Consider the following 19,459-nt stretch of genomic DNA (forward strand, 5'->3'; position numbering starts at 1 on the left):
TAGCATCACTTAGCCTATTCATAACAGCATTCTCCAACAGCAGCCAATGTATCCCCTGCCTAGGTGGGGAAAGCTGGCAACACCTATCTGTTACTATTTCCAGTTTTGTGTGGTATAATCCCGATTTGTCTGAGCCTTGCCTCAGGGCCAGCCGCCAATGCAGGGATTGTGAAAATTACTAAAAAGCAGAGCCCTTGGTTTCCAAAATCAACACTAGAGGTTTGCTCCCATTTTTTACTCCTGCTTTTAACAATGAGGCAGCAAAGAGGATGATATGGAAATGGTGACCGGCACCACGTTTTAGGCCAAACCTCAGTTTATTCCTGAAGTACCCGCATTGCTTGGACCACGAATTACAGTATCTCCGAGCCGTAGCGCAGGCAGCCGCCTGGGGCGAGCTGCGCCCGCCCGCCCGGCTCAGCGCTGCCGCCGCTTACAGGGAGCGTTTCTGCTCTTCGGCGCTTAACTGACCATTCAGGACTTCCCCGACCCCCGCAGCAAAGGCTCCCCGGGCGGCCCCGCTCAGCCGGGCGCCCAGCTCTCTCCCCACCGGCACCCTCAGCCCTCGCCGCGCCCGCTACTGCTTCACCTGGAGCGATCTCGGCTGCAGGCAGCCTGAGGGGTCTAATTAAATCCCAGCTGCCTCCTCCTCTATCCCTCCCCTCCGTACCCCAACTTTGGGGCTGCGTTCTAGCAGCCTCCTCTTCCCACGATGGTATCTGGGTCTGTTACCTCCCTTAAAAAACAGAGAAGGTCTCTTGGACTTGCTGCTGTCGGTGGTTCCTAACAACGGGTAGTGCCACCCCTCTGATAGGTGTCATCAGCTGAGCTGGTATAAAATAGAGAGGACGTGTGCCCTCTCCTGGGTTGCTGAGCTGGACAAGCTGTTTGGTGTGCCTGATTCTTTCTCTGCCAGTTTACAGCTGCAGCTTGGGCAGGCAATCTTCACAGTTTCAGTTAAGAAGTACTTCTGCTGGCAGTAACTAGCTATGAGCTCATCTCACCTAAACAAGAGAGTTGAGACCCACTCTCAAGCCTCAGAGGAGCATGAAATGGAGTCAGTGGGGAAGAAAGCTTGGGATAATCCTGTTTACAATGGGTCTCCCTCTACTTCTTTGAAGATTCGAGCTATCTACAACCCCAAGTCCATCCTAGAGAATCCCTATGAGAACTTTGAAGAGGTGAGGGATCAGCTGCCCTACCCGGAAAAGCAGAGCAAAGCTGTGGATGGGAAGACAAGTCCTTTCCTCAAGTGCTGTTTCTACATCTTCAGAGGCATTCGAGGTAAAGCTCTGATATCTCGCTAGACAGGATTTGCTATCCCTTGAGAAGAACAATGGTATTTGGGTGGTGTGAGCATGGGGATGCAGAAAGTAGAAACCCCATAGTATCTGTGCAGTTCAGAAACCTGCTCCATATAGGCAAGTGGAGTCTTTGGCTGGCCTGTAAAGAACATCCTTGTTCTGTGTGCTTTCTTGTAGCTCCAGGGTTTGTCCTGTTACCTTTGCTACAAGGCAGGAATCCACAGGAACCATTGCTCTGATGATGAGACTATGCTGTCTTTGCGTGCATTTTCTAGATGGAGTGGTGCCAGTTCCTGTGTTACAGTAAATTAAGAAATGACATAAACATTCCCCAGACTAAATCTAGCACTGTCAGGACTGAAATACAGATGGTAACAGAAATGTATTTTAAAAAATTTTGCTTGAAGACAACTGAAAGAAAGAGGTGCTAGTTTCCAGTTTAGAAGACAAAGGGTAAAGAGATATTATGTAGCGTTATTCAGAGGCAATCAGAAAGCTTGGAGCAAGCTCGGCCTCTTGTAAGGATAAAGCCCTGGACAAAAGCATTTGTTGAACAGTTTCTTCTCGAAGATATAAAGTCCTGATGCTGTAAAAACAGGGAAGGAAAAGCAATAAGCTATTTTTCAGGAAATTATCATTTTCTTGCCAATGTTTACTTCTTCCTGACTTAGAAGAAAAGCAACACTGGGAGCTCTGCTTCCTGGTCCTGCAAGAACTTTTCTCAGAGCTGTATCCTGTAACAGTATCTGAAATTGAGTAACAGTATAGCCTGGTCTTCTGGATTCTGAGGCTTTTTTCTTTGCTCTGCCTTGTGAGTGCTGGATGGTCATGCAAAATGCCATAAGGAAGCCTGGATGTCTTCTAGTCTTGAGTAACCTCCTGTTCCAAACGTTGTGTTCAAAACAGCTGTCTTCCCAAGGGGGTAAGTGGTGCTCAAGAAGACGCAGATGGGGATATGTCTTGTGTATGAGGTGGTACATTTCCATGGCAAATTTCCTAAAGAAACAGCTGAAACTAAACCTCAACTGATACAGTTTTATAATTACTGGATGCAGTCTGAAAGTATGCTGGACCTACCTCGTAGTCTTCCAGCTACAGTTTTGGACAAGTCTCTGAACCAAGCTTTCAAGCATATTTGCATGCATATTTCAGGTGTTCCTGAGGACACTTCTGTTCCCAAAGCAAAGAAAATCTGTGCCTCTCTTCCTAAGGTTTGGAAGTTTCCTCCTTCATGGAAAACTAAACAAACCTGTTAAAAGATTGTAATGTAGTCATATCTAGAGATGAAAGGAATCACATAAAAGTGATCTGAACAGGTGGATGGTTCGTTTTCCCATTTTTTTCTTCATTGTGGTCCTGTAGACCACATGCTACTCTCTCCTGCATATAAATTAATCCAGATCTTCTCCAGCTCTCATTTCTATTGCTGGTCTGGCATGTCCAGAACAGGATTCTAGTTTGTCCAGGAGCAAGGGTAGATGCTGCAACAGTCACTATGGTAGCTGATGGTGCAAAAAGATCTCTAATCTGTTGAGGTGCCAAAGAGCTATGAAAAGGACAGAAGTAATTGTGCACAGACCACTATACCACTTTTGCTCGCTCCAAAGAAAAAAGCACTTTGTCCTCTGCCAGAGATGGCTTCAAATATGTGGCCTTTGATCAGCTTTGATCCTGGCCTGCAGGAAGATGATTGTTGTGTACTGCTGGGGATGGGCATCAGGGCTGAGCTCTGTAGGAGCTGCAGCAGGACTATGGGTATTATTGACGTGGCTTCCATCAGTAAGCTTTCAAGTGGAAGTTCTTACGCCTTTCAACTTTGGAAGCGTTTCAGAAATCGCAACAGAAAGCCATTACAGCAAGGACAAACAGACATGCTAATGGTGTCAGGCGGCTCATCAAACCAAAAATATAAAGGGTCCTTTTAAAGGAAGTGCTTCTCTCTTTTTGATCAACCCTGGTGATGTTTAATGAGTTGCTTTCACTGTATGAAGAAACTGGATCACTAGCTGGAGCAATTGGCACAACTGTATTGAAGTCAGTAGAGCTCCATTGATAGACATCCCAAAGATAATTTGGGTCTAAGATTTATGGTGGAAATATTGAATTATTTGAGTCTTATGATCTACAAGAAATCTGCATGAGTATTTATGTAAGCAAGGGGAAAATATTTGGGGTCTGGTGGTTCAATATACACTGGGACTGATGTTTGTAAAGCTAATATCAGATGCAGTTCTGCTATGGAAGTCCTTTCAGAAAGTCAGATGTTGGCACATGAATACCTGAGATGAAATGAGTTTTCAAGAGTACTTAAAGAAATCTAGTCTTTGTCACAAAGAGTAAGCTGAAAAGCAGTCAAGAAAAAGATCAGTCTATATTGAATTCAAATAGAAAGCTGGAGAGTGATTTAGCAAAGTAAGAAAGCAAGTATATTTCAGTTTTGATCAGCCTCAAATCTTTTACACTGGCATTATAGTTGTTTTTTAGGGGGGGGGGTTGCAGCTTTTAGTCAAGTTTTTAAATAGACAGCTTTGAATAGTGACAAAAATCTGACTCCCAAGAATGTTCTTTGGAAACAGGACTTCAGGTCCTCACATGGCCTTTGAGAATGGCCATCAAAACTCTCCAATTTCTTCTTTATGCTCAACAGGTTTGTGGGGCACTACGCTGACTGAGAACACAGCTGAAAACAGAGAGCTTTATGTGAAGACCACACTGCGAGAGCTGCTCGTTTATATTGTGTTCTTGGTGGACATCTGTCTGTGTAAGTAGCTGTCATATCTCATGACAATGTGAGGGGAATAATGTGAGATTTTATGATGAGACTTCCTCACTTTGTTGTAGGTGTTCAATTTATTGTACACACACTCACTGCAGCAAGCAGGTCTGCCATTAACCAACGGAACAGCTGCTGCCTACACAAGTTAAGTAACTGACTATTGCTCTAGACCCAACTGATACTGGTTAAGTTTAACCAGTATTTCCTGATCCATGTTATCAGCTTTAGCCATTGACTTCCCAGTTTTGGGATAACCTGCCTGAGGTGTTTTCTTAGTTTCAGAGATGATGTTCAAACTCCAAAGAGCAGCTCTAGAAATTTCCTGGGACTGAAGACACAGGGTTCAGAGAGATTTTTCCCTCTGAGGCTGGAAGGGTGGCTGAGGTGATGAAGCAGATGTCAGCTCACACTGTTGTTCTTGGATGGATTTAATACATCCTTGTACTGAATGCTTATGGACTTTGTGTGGGTGGAACAATGGCTGTTTGTTTTTTGGGAAGGTTCATTCATTATCACAAATAAGCACCTGTGGCCTGGGACAGTGATTTCATGGAACCTATGGCAGTAGAGATAAACAGACAATACCAATCTGAGTTACTATCACAGTGGCCCAGGGCAACAATGCTTCAGTCACTCTTCCTAAAAAACCAAATATGCATATAGATGTACCAGTAGTCACACACTGACTCATCCAGAAGTGGTGGTGGTGGAGTCTTGAATGTCAGCTGCTTTATTTTCATAATGCCCTTTCAAGAGTAGGACATGTTCTTAGTGATCACTGTGATGGATGCTTTTATGCAGGCAGGAGCATTGGAGAGGTGAAACATGTTTAGGGAAGTTAGAGCATGCTCCTGTTTGAGGTTCCTTGGAAAATAAGAACTTAAGTTAACTGGAGCTTTTCATGTGGGACAATGGGGTAGTTTCTATGCCTTCGTGGCTTGATATCAGAACTTCAAAATATAGACCATGGACTTTGTTGTGGGGGGAAGAAAAAAGAAATCTCAGAAAGTTTGTCTGAGAACAAAAATTGTTACCATCATTCTATGGTCTTTTCTGATTTTAAACTCAGTGTCTGTCAGTCTGACAGTTTAAAGTCTGGAACATGCAACAGGTAAGTTTGTAAATCCCTAAGAAAGTAGAACATAATATGATTAGAATTCCTGAGATTTCTTCTCTTGTGCGTTGCTTGGCTACTTGTGATAGTATAAGCTACAGAGAAAGTGAATATATACATAGCTTTATAGCAGAGTCCAATATGCAGGTATAAAGAAGGACCTTCCTCTTGTTTCTTCTTAGTGACATATGGAATGACAAGTTCCAATGCCTATTACTACACCAAAGTCATGTCTGAGCTCTTCCTGCAGACCTCTTCAGATGGCCGTGTGTCCTTCCAGTCCATTGGCAGCATGACCGACTTCTGGGTGGTGAGTACAAATCTGGGCTAGCATGGGGAACCCTGTCAGCTAGATTGGGATATTCAGTTCCCTCTGAGCGTGTTACCCAGTGATTTCAGCACTGCATTTTGCTGCGACAAGCTTTTGCCAGCTACTAGCAATAGTTACTATACTATTTGCATGCAAAATATCCACAGATTTAAAATATAATTGATCCCTCTGAGCACTGCGACCTGAATGCTGGCTAGGCTAACTGCTGTGTGTGCCCAGAAGAGTCCATTCCCCAGTAACTTACCAGGTAAACAGACAGGATGTAACAAAAAGAAGTTGATGTGCTATGATGCTCATTGATTGTCCTTGTAGAAGCAAAGTGACTTACTTCAGGCTTCCTTGTGGTAGAAATGGCTTTTAATTCTGCAGTCCAGCGTCTTCATGCTGGTGTTACAGTAACAGGCCTGTGTCTGTTTTTGTGGTAATTGTGGGAACAGCATACTCAGCTTGCCTGTAAGCATGCCTGGGCTGATCTATAGATTCTTTATCAAGAAGCTGGATTGAAATTTGCACTGACTTTTATCCAAGGGAACAAGGGGGAGGGGCAGGATGTCTGGGGTCTAATATATTCCTATCAAAGAACTGATGAAGGAACAATATGAGCCACAGCAAATGCTGTTGAGATATTGCGACCACTTATCTCTGACAGTCAGCCAGAAATTGGTTGTCAGTTAGCTTTGTCTTTCTCAGCTGTATTAAAAAACCCAGTGAACTATGGCACTATTGTTTTTGTCCTGCTGTTTCCAGGGCACTGGCACACCTCCTCTTCATAATTCACACCTCATGCCAAGGCAATTCCTTGAGATTTGTGCTTCCTGAAGTGAAAGGGGCAAAGAGGTTTGTAGGGCTCTTGTCTCCTTATTAGCCCAACAAGGTGCAGCAACCATATTACAGGCCTGTGAGGAGCCAACAATGATCCTGCTGTCTAGCATCCCTCTTCTACCAGCAGTCCTGGTCTTTCCCTATCCACCACAAGCTTCTACTACTTTCCAACTTGGGGAGTAGAGAGGAGTCAGCCAGGTCTTACTATCTCAATCCCAGGCTAAGAAAACCCCTCCAACATGTGAGTTATGCAGTAGTTGTTCTCCTCTCCCTCTCTTGCAGTATGCACAAGGGCCACTTCTGGATAATCTTTACTGGACAAAGTGGTACAACAATGAGTCCCTAGCAGCACATGGCACCCAGTCATACATCTATTATGAGAACCTTCTGCTGGGTGTTCCACGTGTGCGACAGCTGAAGGTGAAGAACAACTCCTGTGTGGTCCATGATGACTTCAAGGAGGAAATCTCAGGCTGCTATGATGTATACTCAGAAGATAAGGAGGAAAAGGTCTCCTTTGGACTCATCAATGGAACAGCGTAAGTATACCTCCTGCTCTTCAGGATTAGAAATCCTGTGACTTCTATTATTTTTTTTTTAGTTTCCCCAAATTAGTCTCTTCTAGTTAAAATAAGATCTGCTGAGTGACACGATGCCAGGGTTTCATTTTTTCATATAAGGTTGGAATTGCCCTTGCAGTCAGTAGCAGCATGTCCTTTTTTGTCTATCAATAAGGGCAAGTGCCTAGTTGAGGAAAACCACAACAGAATGAGTGGCAAAGGGGGACCTATTAGGAAAGCCAAGAAAAATCCAGTGGAGAATTAGGTAGAAACTGTCTGGTTTTAGTAGGGTGAGGATAAATAGAGTCTTCTGAGACTGGATCTGTCAAATTGATTATGCTACCTGCTTCTCTTCTGGATTTCAGGACCCAGAGAAGGAAGCATATGTCTCTCATCTTGAAAACCTATTTCTCTATAGTAATGTGATGTAGCTTCAGTTCAGTAACTCTTTGCTTGCTGCTTTATTGGTTTGTGAACAAGAAGCTTTTGTTCATAAAGAAATATAAGTGTAAGTTTTCTGTCATCAGAGAATTGTGTGCATCATGGTAGTAGGCACTACAGCAGACCCTGGTAGTAGGCTCCATGCAAACAAGACTGTGGTACAGCCACTGAACTTGCAGTATTTTCCCTCCTACAGCTAGTCATGTGTCACTGCTGCAAAGCACTAGATCAGAAATCTATCAATAATGAACTTATGCAGGGTCAGATCTGGAATCAGAATTAGGTGTTAGCTCTTTAATTAAAATCTGTTCTGTCCCTTGAAGATAGAATCTGTTTTATCCTGGCTACAAAATCGTATCCAAGCCTGGGGTGGAGATCATCTAGTCCAACTCCACTGCCAGAGCAGGATTGCCTAGAGCAGGCTGCACAGCTCATGGCTGGTCTGTTGCAGGTGGAGGTATCATTCTGAGGAGGAGCTGGGTGGCTCATCTCATTGGGGAAGACTAACCAGTTACAGTGGGGGAGGATACTACATAGACCTCAAGTTGACCAGGGAAGAGAGTGCTGAAGCCCTGCAAATCTTGAAGGAGAAGTTGTGGCTGGATCGAGGGACACGAGTTGTCTTTATTGATTTCTCTGTGTATAATGCAAATATCAATCTCTTCTGTGTTCTGAGGTAAGCTGAATCCCACTGAATATTCTTCTGCTTCTTATGCCTTCCTCAATGCCACATTTCATAGAATGCAAATATTTTAATATGGTATACCAGGGTGGTAGGACTGAGTAGTGTCAGTAGATGTTACATAGATTGTTAAGAAGACTTGGTCTTCCTGACATAGCCAGTCACACTTCTCTTCACCATTCACACCTTCCTATCCTGGGTAATGAAGCAGCAGAAAAAACACTGCATAAACACATGTACAACTCATGCTCAGGTTTGATGCCTCTCAAAATTATCTAAGAGCCTTCATCTACTTTTTTGTAATTATCAGAGGTTTTTTTGTCCCCTTCAAGGTTGGTGGTTGAGTTTCCAGCCACTGGTGGTGCCATTCCCTCCTGGCAAATACGGACAGTCAAGCTTATACGATATGTCAGTGCATGGGACTTCTTCATCGTTGCCTGTGAAATTGTCTTCTGTATCTTCATCTTCTACTATGTGGTAGAGGAGATTTTGGAGCTGCGTATCCACAAGCTTCAGTACTTCACCAGCATCTGGAACATCCTGGATGTGGTTGTCATTCTGGTGAGGATAACACTTTAATTTTTTTGAGCAATGACAGAGAGGTATAAGAGCCAAAACAAATGAAGGAATGGGGAAACTGGTCTAGATAAGACAAGAGCTGACCCATGATTCGCTCTAAGGGAAAAATGAACTAGCAAAGGGACATATGCTCTTCTATCAGCTATTATGAGAAAATTGCTTCCTTAGGGATGCCTGAGAGGCAGTGAAGTCAGGGCATCATTCAGCACAACAGGACCTTATTTCCACCCCCCACATTGAAGCATGATACCAAGGAATTCCCTAACACTTTAATTACTCTGGAAGGCATAAGCACAGCACTCACTGCAGACTCTTCCTCTTCACAGCTCTCCATTGTCGCTATTGGGTTTCACATCTTCCGCACCATTGAGGTGAACAGACTGTTGGGAGAGTTGCTGAAACACCCCAACACCTATGCAGACTTCGAGTTCCTGGCATTCTGGCAGACACAGTACAACAATATGAATGCAGTCAACTTATTCTTTGCCTGGATCAAGGTATGGGGTGTAAGGGGGTGTGGGAGATGGCAGGACTCCAGTCTCAACCCTCTTCCTCTAGGTAGCTTGGGGGTTGATTCTTCCACCTCTCTGAGTGAATGAGAGTAACAACTATATATCAGAGGATTATCCTCAAAGTTGTATGTTCTGTTTTGCAGTAAATTCAGGCAACGCTTCACCCTGCATTCTGAGGCCATTTATTTGGAGATAGTGCATGGGGATGTTGAGAGCTCAGACATTGTGATGTAAAAGTGGTTTTAGAAAATGCCAAGTACAATGAAATTTTGTCCATCCTGTACTGGTTTACTATTTTGGAGGATACTCTGGCAAACAACATTTTTCTTTCATAATGGCCACCCAGCAACTAGAAATAGCTCATCTGTTGGCATGGATTTTGCATTTCAATCAAAGCATTTTCTCATGGTGGAAAGCCACACTGTACTTATGGCTCCTCATTAGCCACAAGACATTTGTCCTTAGAGCAGTTCCTCTTTCTATTTTCCTTTGAAACAGGGAAGAAAGTGATATGTTCATGATCCCACAAGAAGACGGTGGCACATCTGGGACAAATATGCTAAACACTAAGCCACTGTTCCCCTAGACTAGCTGTGACAGTGCTTTGGTAATATAGTGAACCTCTTCTCTTATTAAGCATGCACATATATGGGAGAGACTGACCTAGCTGATGGTTTGGCCCAGCTCTGTCCCTATTCTTTCTTCTTGCAGATATTCAAGTATATTAGCTTTAACAAAACAATGACCCAGCTCTCCTCAACACTGGCACGTTGCGCCAAGGACATCCTGGGCTTTGCCATTATGTTCTTCATTGTCTTCTTTGCCTATGCCCAGCTGGGTTACCTTCTTTTTGGGACACAAGTGGAAAACTTCAGTACCTTTGTTAAATGCATGTAAGTGTGTAAGTCAGAACCATGTTTCCATCTTTCCATCGAAGAATTTTAGCTGCTTTCCAACTTCTACTCAATTGCAAATCTGAATGTCAACCAGGCACCTGTACTATCTTACTGTAATAAAGCCACAACTGTTAATAAGTTGCTCACAGTTTTCCAACTGTGACATCTTCATGGGCAAAATAACACAGTGAGAAAATTGAGGGTTGCAAACAGATTTCTGATTGTCTGGTGTTATTAGTAGGGATGGGAGTAGCAGATCCTACCAGGCTTTGAGACTCCATGCAGCCCTGCAATTCAATGGAAACCCCAGCCTTTCCATGGGAGCATTTAGTAAGTTTTTTTTCCTGAAGCTTAGACAAATTTCCTTTGATGTGGAGTTGTTAGGCATGCCAGTATGCAGAGTGATTTATTATTTTTCTGCAGAAAAGCATCAGAGCCCAGCTGATAATTTAGCTTCTGTTCTACAGGACCTTCTGTCACCTTCTCACCTGCTGTAGGTCCGCAAAGGCAGTAGAATGGTGCTGTCACGGAGACCTTGGAAACGTGTGTTTTTATATACCAGCAGATTGTCTTAGGCCTAGTCAGGTTAAATGTCTCTGTAATTATGGTGGTTAGAGCTAAATAGCTCAAAACAAGTGTTTTGAGGTAGGCTCAGAATGTTTTTTTTAATAAGGAAGAGGCCCAGATAGAAGCTCTGAAATTCTGAAATTCTCTGGCTTGCTGATCACATGGTTTCAGGGTCTGCAAAGCAGCTGCATGAAAACTTTGCTGGTTTTCATCAGATGGTGCACTTTAATTCAAACATTTGGAAGGCACACTGCTTGTTGCAACAAGGCTTTGCATTACTTCTGCTTCTCCCTGTATTTTATCTTATCAAGATGATCGCTTTAAACACTGAAATTAAAAAGTCAGCATGTTCATTTTTATATTGTTTATAAATATATCTGATTTTTACAAGATAGCTTTACTTAACTTCTGAAAGTTGGTAGTCATATAATATGCAAATTTTAATACAAATTCAGCAGGAAGTTTTCTACAATATGCTGCATAATACTCTAAATAAGATTAAGTATGTATTTTCAAAGTAAAAGAGATAAAAATAATTTCTTTCTGGAAGGAGAAGTTTCAACATGACTGAATTTAAACCAAAGAAGCAGCAATGCTATATGCCTCTTCCATAGATGTGGAAAACCTTCCCAGCTCCCAAAATAGTCCAAATGCAAGGAGTATGAAATGTAGCTTTGCATTTCTCAGACAGAATTTTCAGGCTGTGTGTTCTCAAGGTCCTTTTCCCTGTACATCACTTCAGTCTGGGGTTTTGTCTGTCTTCTTTTTTTTTTCTTTCACTTTTTATATCAGAGGGCATTTTTTTATAGGGGTCATTTCACTGATTACCTCCCAGAGAAGTCACACATACAATATCTGAGATAATAAGATACCCACATAAGGGGGTGTTGGGGAAATGAATTAAGATATCCAGTCTCAGAAAGGCTTTCAGGCCTGCTTGAGCAATGTGTGATGTTAAGGGAAGTATCTGCTGCAGCAGCAGTTTTCAGCCTGTGTTCCACAGACCTCTGGCATCTAGGCCCTGCCTTTAAGGGGTTTACAAGAGATAACATAGATTAGCAAACTTCTGATCAGTAGATGTAAACTTGCTTCATTATGGGGGCTATGAACTGCAAAAAGTTGAAGAGCACTGTTCAGTACTAACATCCTCTCAGAAGAAGCCTTTGGTGAGTCAAATGCCTTTGTAAGTGTAAATTCAGATGGGTGTTGGGTTTAACTCCTCTTTAGATAAAAACACACTTTGGGCAACCAGAAATTTGTGTGGAAACAATATTTTACTTTCCAGACAGCTCTTGCTCTAACCAGATCATCTTGCTTCACCCCAAAATACTGTGGGAACATTTATCTCACCAGACTCATGCCTGTGACTATCTGGGCTGCAGGCAGGTTCAGGGTTCACCTCAGGACAGTCTGAGAAGGCATAAATGTATGTGCCTTTGTGTGACCTTGTGCTCTTTCTTTCCTACAGCTTCACTCAGTTTCGGATCATTCTTGGTGATTTTGACTACAATTCCATTGATAATGCCAACAGGGTCCTTGGGCCTATTTATTTCGTCACCTATGTATTCTTTGTATTTTTTGTGCTCCTGGTAAGCAACGCAGCCCTCCTTGCCCCTCTATTGACAGTAGTGTTTGAGAAACCCTTCCCAATGAGTTAGGTGCAGTGCAAGTGCTTAGAGAGAAAAGAAGGTCCTGTTATGTTAATTTTGCAGTGTAAATAGGCCAGGTAGACAACGAGCTCATCACTGCAACTGGGGATTTGATCGGGGTGATTAAGGGTCGTATTCTCATGCTTTACGTGAAGACTGAATCTGACTGGGAATACACTGATGTATAGCTGAAATCAGGGGGACCCATTAGCTGCTCATTAGCAGACAGTGAACAAAGCAGCAGGGACAGCCTCTGGCTTCCTAGGCAATGGATGCAGAGGGATGCTCTTAACGTTAAGGTTAAATACCCAGTGCTAGGAATCCAAATGTAACCGAAGGTGATGCAGGAGACGATATTTGTACCTTCGGTTACTGCTTTAACTGCAAGGATGTCCTGCCTAATGAGTAAGGACTGTGTGGCTGAAGTGACCCTTTCCTTCACCCACTTCTATTTGCCAAAGGGATGCCCCATGTGGAAACAGCTTCTTGTTAACAGCCCTGCACAGCAATGCCTGTCTCTTGGCGATTCAGCTGCTGAAGCATCTATTTTCTTCCCCTTTTTCTAGAACATGTTTCTGGCCATCATCAATGACACCTACTCAGAAGTCAAGGAGGAGCTTTCAAGCCAAAAGGATGAGCTGCAGCTTTCAGATATCCTGAAGCAGGTGATGAATGGTGAAAGTGATACTTTCTAGCTAAATGCTGATATATTTTCTGGAAGTCCCTGATCTACATGGAATTTCCCAGAGAAAAACAGTGGTTGCCAATTCCAGAGTCACTTTCTTGGTGCACAGTTCCATGCTGGGATAAATCAAGCTCCCAGATCCTCTGGCAATGGGAAGATGAGAAAGCAGGGTTTGGGGTAATACTGTTCTCAGAGACTTTTCTTGCCAGGGCAGTCTCTAGACAATGCTCTTTCACTTCTTTATGGAGCATACTTAGATCAGTAAAATGGCAGGCCTATTTTGCAAAGCTGATCATGTTACAGCAGTGCAAATCTAGGGGGTTACATTTGGACTTCCCATGGGAAAATTCCAGAAAAGGTTCTGGAATCAGTCGCACTCTGCTGTGGGACTGTTACTCTGCAAAGAACGGTATCTGAGGCATTACCTTGAACAGCTGATGACTGGAAGCTCAGATAAAGGGAGGAATGGGAGGAGAAAAGCAGAGAGCAAACTTTGTCATGGAGACCCAGGCTACCATGTTAGTGTCGCTTTGAAGACGTGACCTTAGTTTAGACCTGGGGCTCATTCAGTCGACTTGTATTTTCGCTTCTGAAAAGCTTAAAATCTCCTTGTACTATTTAACACCTACTCATCCATATTGCATTGTTTGCTCTGTCCTGTTTTTCACTGTTCTGCCTGCATGCTGCTGTGTCCTTTTGCACCTTTGGTTAACAGAGCTACAACCGGACACTCATGAGGCTGAAGCTGAAGAAGGAACAGATTTCTGATGTGCAGAAAGCACTGCAGAATGGAACAAAAGAACTGGACTTTGAAGACTTCAAGAACAGCTTGAAGGAGTGAGTTGGCTTGTGGGATGCCTGTTTACCTCTGTCTCTTGGTCATACAGGGAATTTAAATTCTCTGGTTTTCAAGTCTGGGAGAGCAGTCAGCTCAGACCCGGACAATGTAAGACTCAAAAAGTAGTTATCATTCCTCACATATTTAATCTACTGTTCTAAATGGGTTTGTGTTGTGCTCTCATTCTCATTTGGGATGTTTAGGTTTGTTACTGGCAGAAGGAAGCAATGCACTGATTTCAAAAGGTATGCTTCTGCACTGTTAGACCCTAACAGCGTAATTTAGTGCCTTGAGCTTTCTCCTTCTGTTTTTTTTTGCAGACTGGGCCATGCAGACCGTGAGATCACAGCAGCCTTCTCCAGGTTTGACAAAGATGGCAACCGCATCCTTGATGAAGAGGAACAACAGGAGATGAAGCATGACCTAGAGGCAAAAAGGGTAAAAAAAGGGCAAGGAAAAATTCCTCTGTTTGGTAAAGATCACTCCAAAGTGGCATCAGGAATCTTTGGATTTGTTGTATAAACTAAGCAGGCAGCTCAAATACAGCTCCAGCTCTGCTTGGATAACAGCTGAATACATCACTGCCTATGAATCTCTGTGTTCACAGTAAAGCTGACATAGCTAATATCCAACTTTGCAGGAATTTCTTTATCTATCTTCTAGGTTGCACTGAATACAGAGATTGAAAACTTGGGGAAATCCTATGGTGGTAACAACCTGGATGAAAATCTGACCTACGTGGAAGCAAAGAATAATCACACCAATAAGGCCATCTGGGTCTCCAAAGAAGAGTTCCAAGTGTATGTTTGTGCTAGCAGTAGTTTAATCCCTCTGCAAAAGAGGGGTCTGATTGCCTGCTGCTTCCTTTCCTGATATATAACTGCTTACACTGGTGCTGAGCAGTCCTCATAAGATCTTGCCCCTCTTTGTATCACACAGCTATGCATAAGCAGGTCAGGAGAGAACTGGGACAATTCTTGTAATGTAGTTTGCTTGTTCCTGTAAAAGACTGGGTTAAGAAATTTTGCTTTCTGCCTCTTGAATAACCTCTTTAGCTGTCAGCTGGCCACAGGCCATATGCTGTTATGTTTCAGGTCAGAAGGTAGCCTGGATAACTGGGCCAGGGGAAGTTGATACCTCTACAGAAGGTCCTGTAGAGATAAATATCCTTGAGTTATAGCCTAGCAGGCCTTCATCTTCCAGGCCTGAGAATAACACTTTGCTGTTTCTTCCACAGCAGGGACACGCAATAAATATAGCAGAGAGAATCAGGAGATCCTGATTCTGCTATTGAAAAACACTGAGCAATCCACACAGGGCCCTACCAAAGGAGATGCAGGTGCAATATTTAACAATGGGTTTATATTGTGATCCAAACTGGTTGGGATCCATCTGAAGTAGAATCACTGATTACAAATGAAAGTGCAGAGTACCAGGGAATTATTTCTTCGGTGGATATCAATCAGTTCTCTGATGTGTATCATTCGTTCCTATTGGAGGTCTTGCCCACAGTCCATAAGATTTCTGCTAAAAATCTTAACCTCATCACAAGGAAAAGCTTGCAAATGTTCTCTATATCTTCCTCAGCCTCCTGCAACGTGTGCTGCAGCTGGAACAGTCTATAAACAGCATTGGCTCCAAGATTGATGCAGTGGTGAACAAGCTAGATGTGCTGGAAAGAAATAAGCTGAAGAGGAAGGACCTGTTGGGCAAGCCAGTGAATAATGTTAGCAAGGTTTGTAGCCTTCCACCATGCATTTTAACATGCTTCAGGGTAAGTTACCAGCCCTGCTATGTGAATGGACCTGGTTTCATCTTTGCTTTTCCAGACCCCACTGACATAAACAAAAAAAGGTTTGGGCAGGGTCTGCATTTGCTATGATTGAGCCTCTGCTGTTCAAGCAGAGTGATACAAAGCTTCTTGCTTCCATGTTCTGTCCCCCTATTAGCCCCTAACAGCTCCTTTGAGGCCAAGCTCATTCCTGTGGCAGTGGATGCAATTCACTTGTCTTCAGTTTCCTTGCACCCACGTATCCTCAGACATCACGAGATCATACTGTCCTTCCCAGCAGGAGCAGTTCTTGATACTGTCATGGACTGTGATTTAACATCTTATCTGTGGATTATTTATCACACATGAGATGGAGAATTGTTAGTGGCCTGCTCGTAGGACCTTATTGTAAACTTGCAACTTTAGCCAAAGACTGCCTGTATTCGTCAACCAGCCTATTTTGGCTCTTCAGTTTTAAAGTCAAAGGCAGAAAGGCATGTGGGAGCCATGTCATTACTTCATGTCTTCGTGGCTTACATAGCAAGAGTAGTCAAACATCACACAGTGACGTAGCTGAGTCAGAAAGGAGCCTCTCTTGCAGAGTAGCCTTGTGATCCCTTTGCATCTGTGGTAGTTCAGCCCTGGCGGGAGGCCAGACACCCACCAAAGTCGCTCTATCACTCCCCTTTTTGGCGTACAAGGGAGAAAATATATATTGAGAGGCTTAGGAGTTGAGATAAGGATGGGGGAGATCTTTCCACAATCAGCATCATGGGCAAAACAGACTCACAACCCAGAATAAAGGAAAGAAAACTCTCTAATGTATTACACTGCACTGCACACACAGTGAAACCTGAGTTGGATAATGGGAAGTGTGACCAGATCTTAAAGCACCTCCCCCCACCCCTCACTTCTTCGCGAACTTCACTTTAGTCATGATTTCGGTCCCTATTTGCCCCCATCATGGTTTTGCCCTGGCTGGAGGCCAGATGTCCACCAAAGTCAGTCTATTACTCCCCTTAGTTGGACAGGGGAGAAAATATACATATTAAGAGGCTCAGGAGTCAAAGTAAGGACAGGGAGAGATCATTCTGTCATCAACGATGTGGGCAAAACAGACTCAACACAAAGTGAAGAAGAGAGAAACTACTCTACTTTATTACACTACACCACAACTACAAAGAACAGTGAAGAAAAAACGGATTTGGGAGTGTGACCAGATCTTAAAACGCTTTCCCCCCACCACTCCCTTCTTAGCAGACTTTAGTCAGGATTTTGCTCCCTTCTTCCCCCTGCTCGCAGTACAGGGGGGCAGGGACTGGGAAAAAATGGGGTTCTCAGTTACTTCTTCATGAGCTGTTTTCCTTTTCCAGATCTTAAAACACCTCTAACTTCCCCCCCGGCTCCCTTCTTAGCAGACTTTAGTCATGATTTCACTCCCTTCTTCCCCCTGCTCGCAGCACAGGGGGGCAGGGACTGGGAGATGGGGGCTTCGGTTAGTCCCTTGCAAGTTGGTTTCCCTCTCGGCTGGGGGGGTGAGGGGGGCATTCATTCCACACCCTCCCCCTGCCGCACCGTAGGGTCTCACCCACAGGAGATAGTCCTCCATGAATTTCTCCAACTTGAATCCTTTCCCCAGGGCTTTATCTATTCACCAGCTGCCCTGGTGTGGGTCACTGCTATGGCAGGCAGTCATAAATCACAATGTCTCTCAGTCCCAGTCCTCTGTGGGGTCACCAGCAAACCTGTTCCAGTGCAAATATCAGTCTCACCCATCTCTGTGTCTCTGTTTCTCTCTATGGCTGCAAGTGCTGGCAGGGGTTTGTTCCAACGTAGGGTCACAGCGTCTTCTCTATGTCTCCACCTGCTCCATCCAGCATGGAGACCCTCCACGGGCTGCAGGTGGGGTCTCAGCCTTTTTCATGGGTTTCTCCATGGGCTGCAGGGGCATCTTTCTCTCCAGCCGCCTCCTCCCCCACCCTTTCCCAGCCTTGGTGTCTGCACAGCTCATTACATCTTCTCACTCCCTTCTCTAGTGGCAAAATGCAGCTGCTTCCGGGTTGTTTTCTCCTGTATGTGATTCTCAGAGGCGCTGTGACTATCTCTCAGGCCGTGACTTTGGCTTTGAATTGTTTGTTGTTTATAGTTCAGGCTGGCAGAAAACTCCAACTGCTGCTTAAAGAAACCATCTCAGCAGCACAGCCTCACAAAACTGCAACACCCCCGAATTGTAGCATGGGGAGGGGCAGGGAATGGGGGTTTCAGTCAGTTCCTCATGAGTTGTTTTCCTTCTTAGCTGGGAGAGCATTCCTCACACTCTTTCCCTGCTCCAGTGTGTGGTCCCACCCATGGGAGACAGTGCTCCACAAATTTCTCCATGAGCCCTTTCTTTTGGAACTTCTGCCAACTGCCTCAGCACGGCTCCCTTCCATAGGGTGCTGACCTTCAGGCCAGACTGCTCCAACCTGGTCCCCCCCAGAGTAACAAGTCCCCCAGCAAACCTGCTCTGGCATGGCTCGGTCTCTCCATGGACTGCAGGTTTTGCTACCAGGAGCTTGCTCCAATGTGGGCTTCCCACAGGGTCACATTCCCACAGGGTTGCCACCCGCTCTGGCATGGGGTCTTCCACAGGTTATAGATGGCATCTCTGCTTCCTGTCATTATCCATGGGCTGCAGGGGGACAGCCAGCTTCACCATGGTCATCTCCACGGGCTGCAGGGGAATTTCGCTCTCCAACACCTGGACCACCTCACCCCCCCTCCCCCCCCCCTCCTTCTTTCCTGGCCTTGATGTCTGCACAGCTCTGTACATCTTCTCAGTCCCTTCTCTGATGGCAAAAAGCGACTGCTTGTGGGTTTTTTTTCTCCTAAATGTGATTCCCAGAGGCACTGTGACCATTGCTGATGGGCTCGGCCTTGGTCAACAATGAGTCTGGCCTTAAGCAGGCTGGTGTTTGCTCTGTTGCGCCTGCAGAGACTTTCTGGCTGCTTCTTGCAGAAGCCACCCGTGCAGCCCCCCTCCTCCACCAGAATCCAGCCACACAAAACTACAACAACATCTGAAAGAGTCATTTGGTGAGTCCTAATTCTCACATGAACATGCCCAAAAGATAGTTTGCTTGCATATTTGCTTTGCCCTGAACTTCTTTGAATGCTCATGTAGAGGAAAAAAGGGATGACTGTCTAATGCTTGGATGTGCATTCATCAGTGTACTGCAGCAAACAGTATATTGGATCTTTAATAAGCAGGTTGTACTAATTTCTGGAAGATATTATGAGAGGTTATTTAAGTATCATGCTTACCTTGTCTTTCTCCTAGACTTTTTGGTATCTTCCTAACAATGCAGGTCACACTTTCTTCTGGTTTGCAGGACGAAGCAGCCAGTCAGGAAGAGCTGCTCTCCCAGGGCCTAGACCAGCTGGGGAGAGAAGAAGCAGAAAGCTGGGAAGTGGAGTGTGTACAGGGAACCAATCTCAGTGGCAACTCTTCCCAAAATGGGGTCTACTTCATTTTGCCAGGATCTCAGGTGCCCAAGAACATCCTGCCACAGTCTGATGTGCACTTCTAGCAAGCAGCCCAGTGCTTCCAGTACTAAGTCAGTGTCATGTATTTATCCACTGTTAGAAAAATCAGGACAGCTGAACGCAGATACCACTGTTGCCAAGAAGTGATGATGTAAAAAATCAGGGATGCTCTTTTCCAGTGTAATGATGTGTAATGTCAGAGCTAGAACTTCTGGCCCCCGTATCTCTGAAGCAGGTAGAAATTTGCAAACAGGTGTTGTATTAGTTTTATGCCTCCAAACAGGCTGACACAAAGATTTTTAATCTGTCATTTCCCAAAAAGTAGAAACTCTAGACCTCTGTGAAAGCTTATTTATGTCCAGAGCAGCAAATTACAACTTGTCTCTAACACACACAACTTATCTGCA

At 44.3% G+C, this 19,459-nt stretch overlaps 1 protein-coding gene across 1 annotated transcript; it reads left to right on the plus strand.

Moving 5' to 3' along the window:
• Nucleotides 1–989: 989 nt before the first annotated feature.
• PKD2L1 (polycystin 2 like 1, transient receptor potential cation channel) lies at nucleotides 990–19,096 on the plus strand (the record flags this gene model as incomplete). The annotated part of the gene is made up of 15 exons (XM_084264324.1): nucleotides 990–1,284; nucleotides 3,952–4,065; nucleotides 5,377–5,504; nucleotides 6,630–6,886; nucleotides 7,800–8,024; nucleotides 8,363–8,591; nucleotides 8,936–9,106; nucleotides 9,833–10,014; nucleotides 12,053–12,173; nucleotides 12,800–12,898; nucleotides 13,634–13,755; nucleotides 14,077–14,194; nucleotides 14,420–14,556; nucleotides 15,344–15,491; nucleotides 18,899–19,096. The coding sequence occupies 15 exons, from the start codon at nucleotides 990–992 to the stop codon at nucleotides 19,094–19,096; spliced, it is 2,544 nt and encodes an 847-aa protein (XP_084120450.1).
• Nucleotides 19,097–19,459: the final 363 nt, after the last annotated feature.

The sequence above is a fragment of the Gallinula chloropus genome (assembly GCF_964237585.1).
Source record: "Gallinula chloropus genome assembly, chromosome: 5".
Taxonomy (NCBI): domain Eukaryota; kingdom Metazoa; phylum Chordata; class Aves; order Gruiformes; family Rallidae; genus Gallinula; species Gallinula chloropus.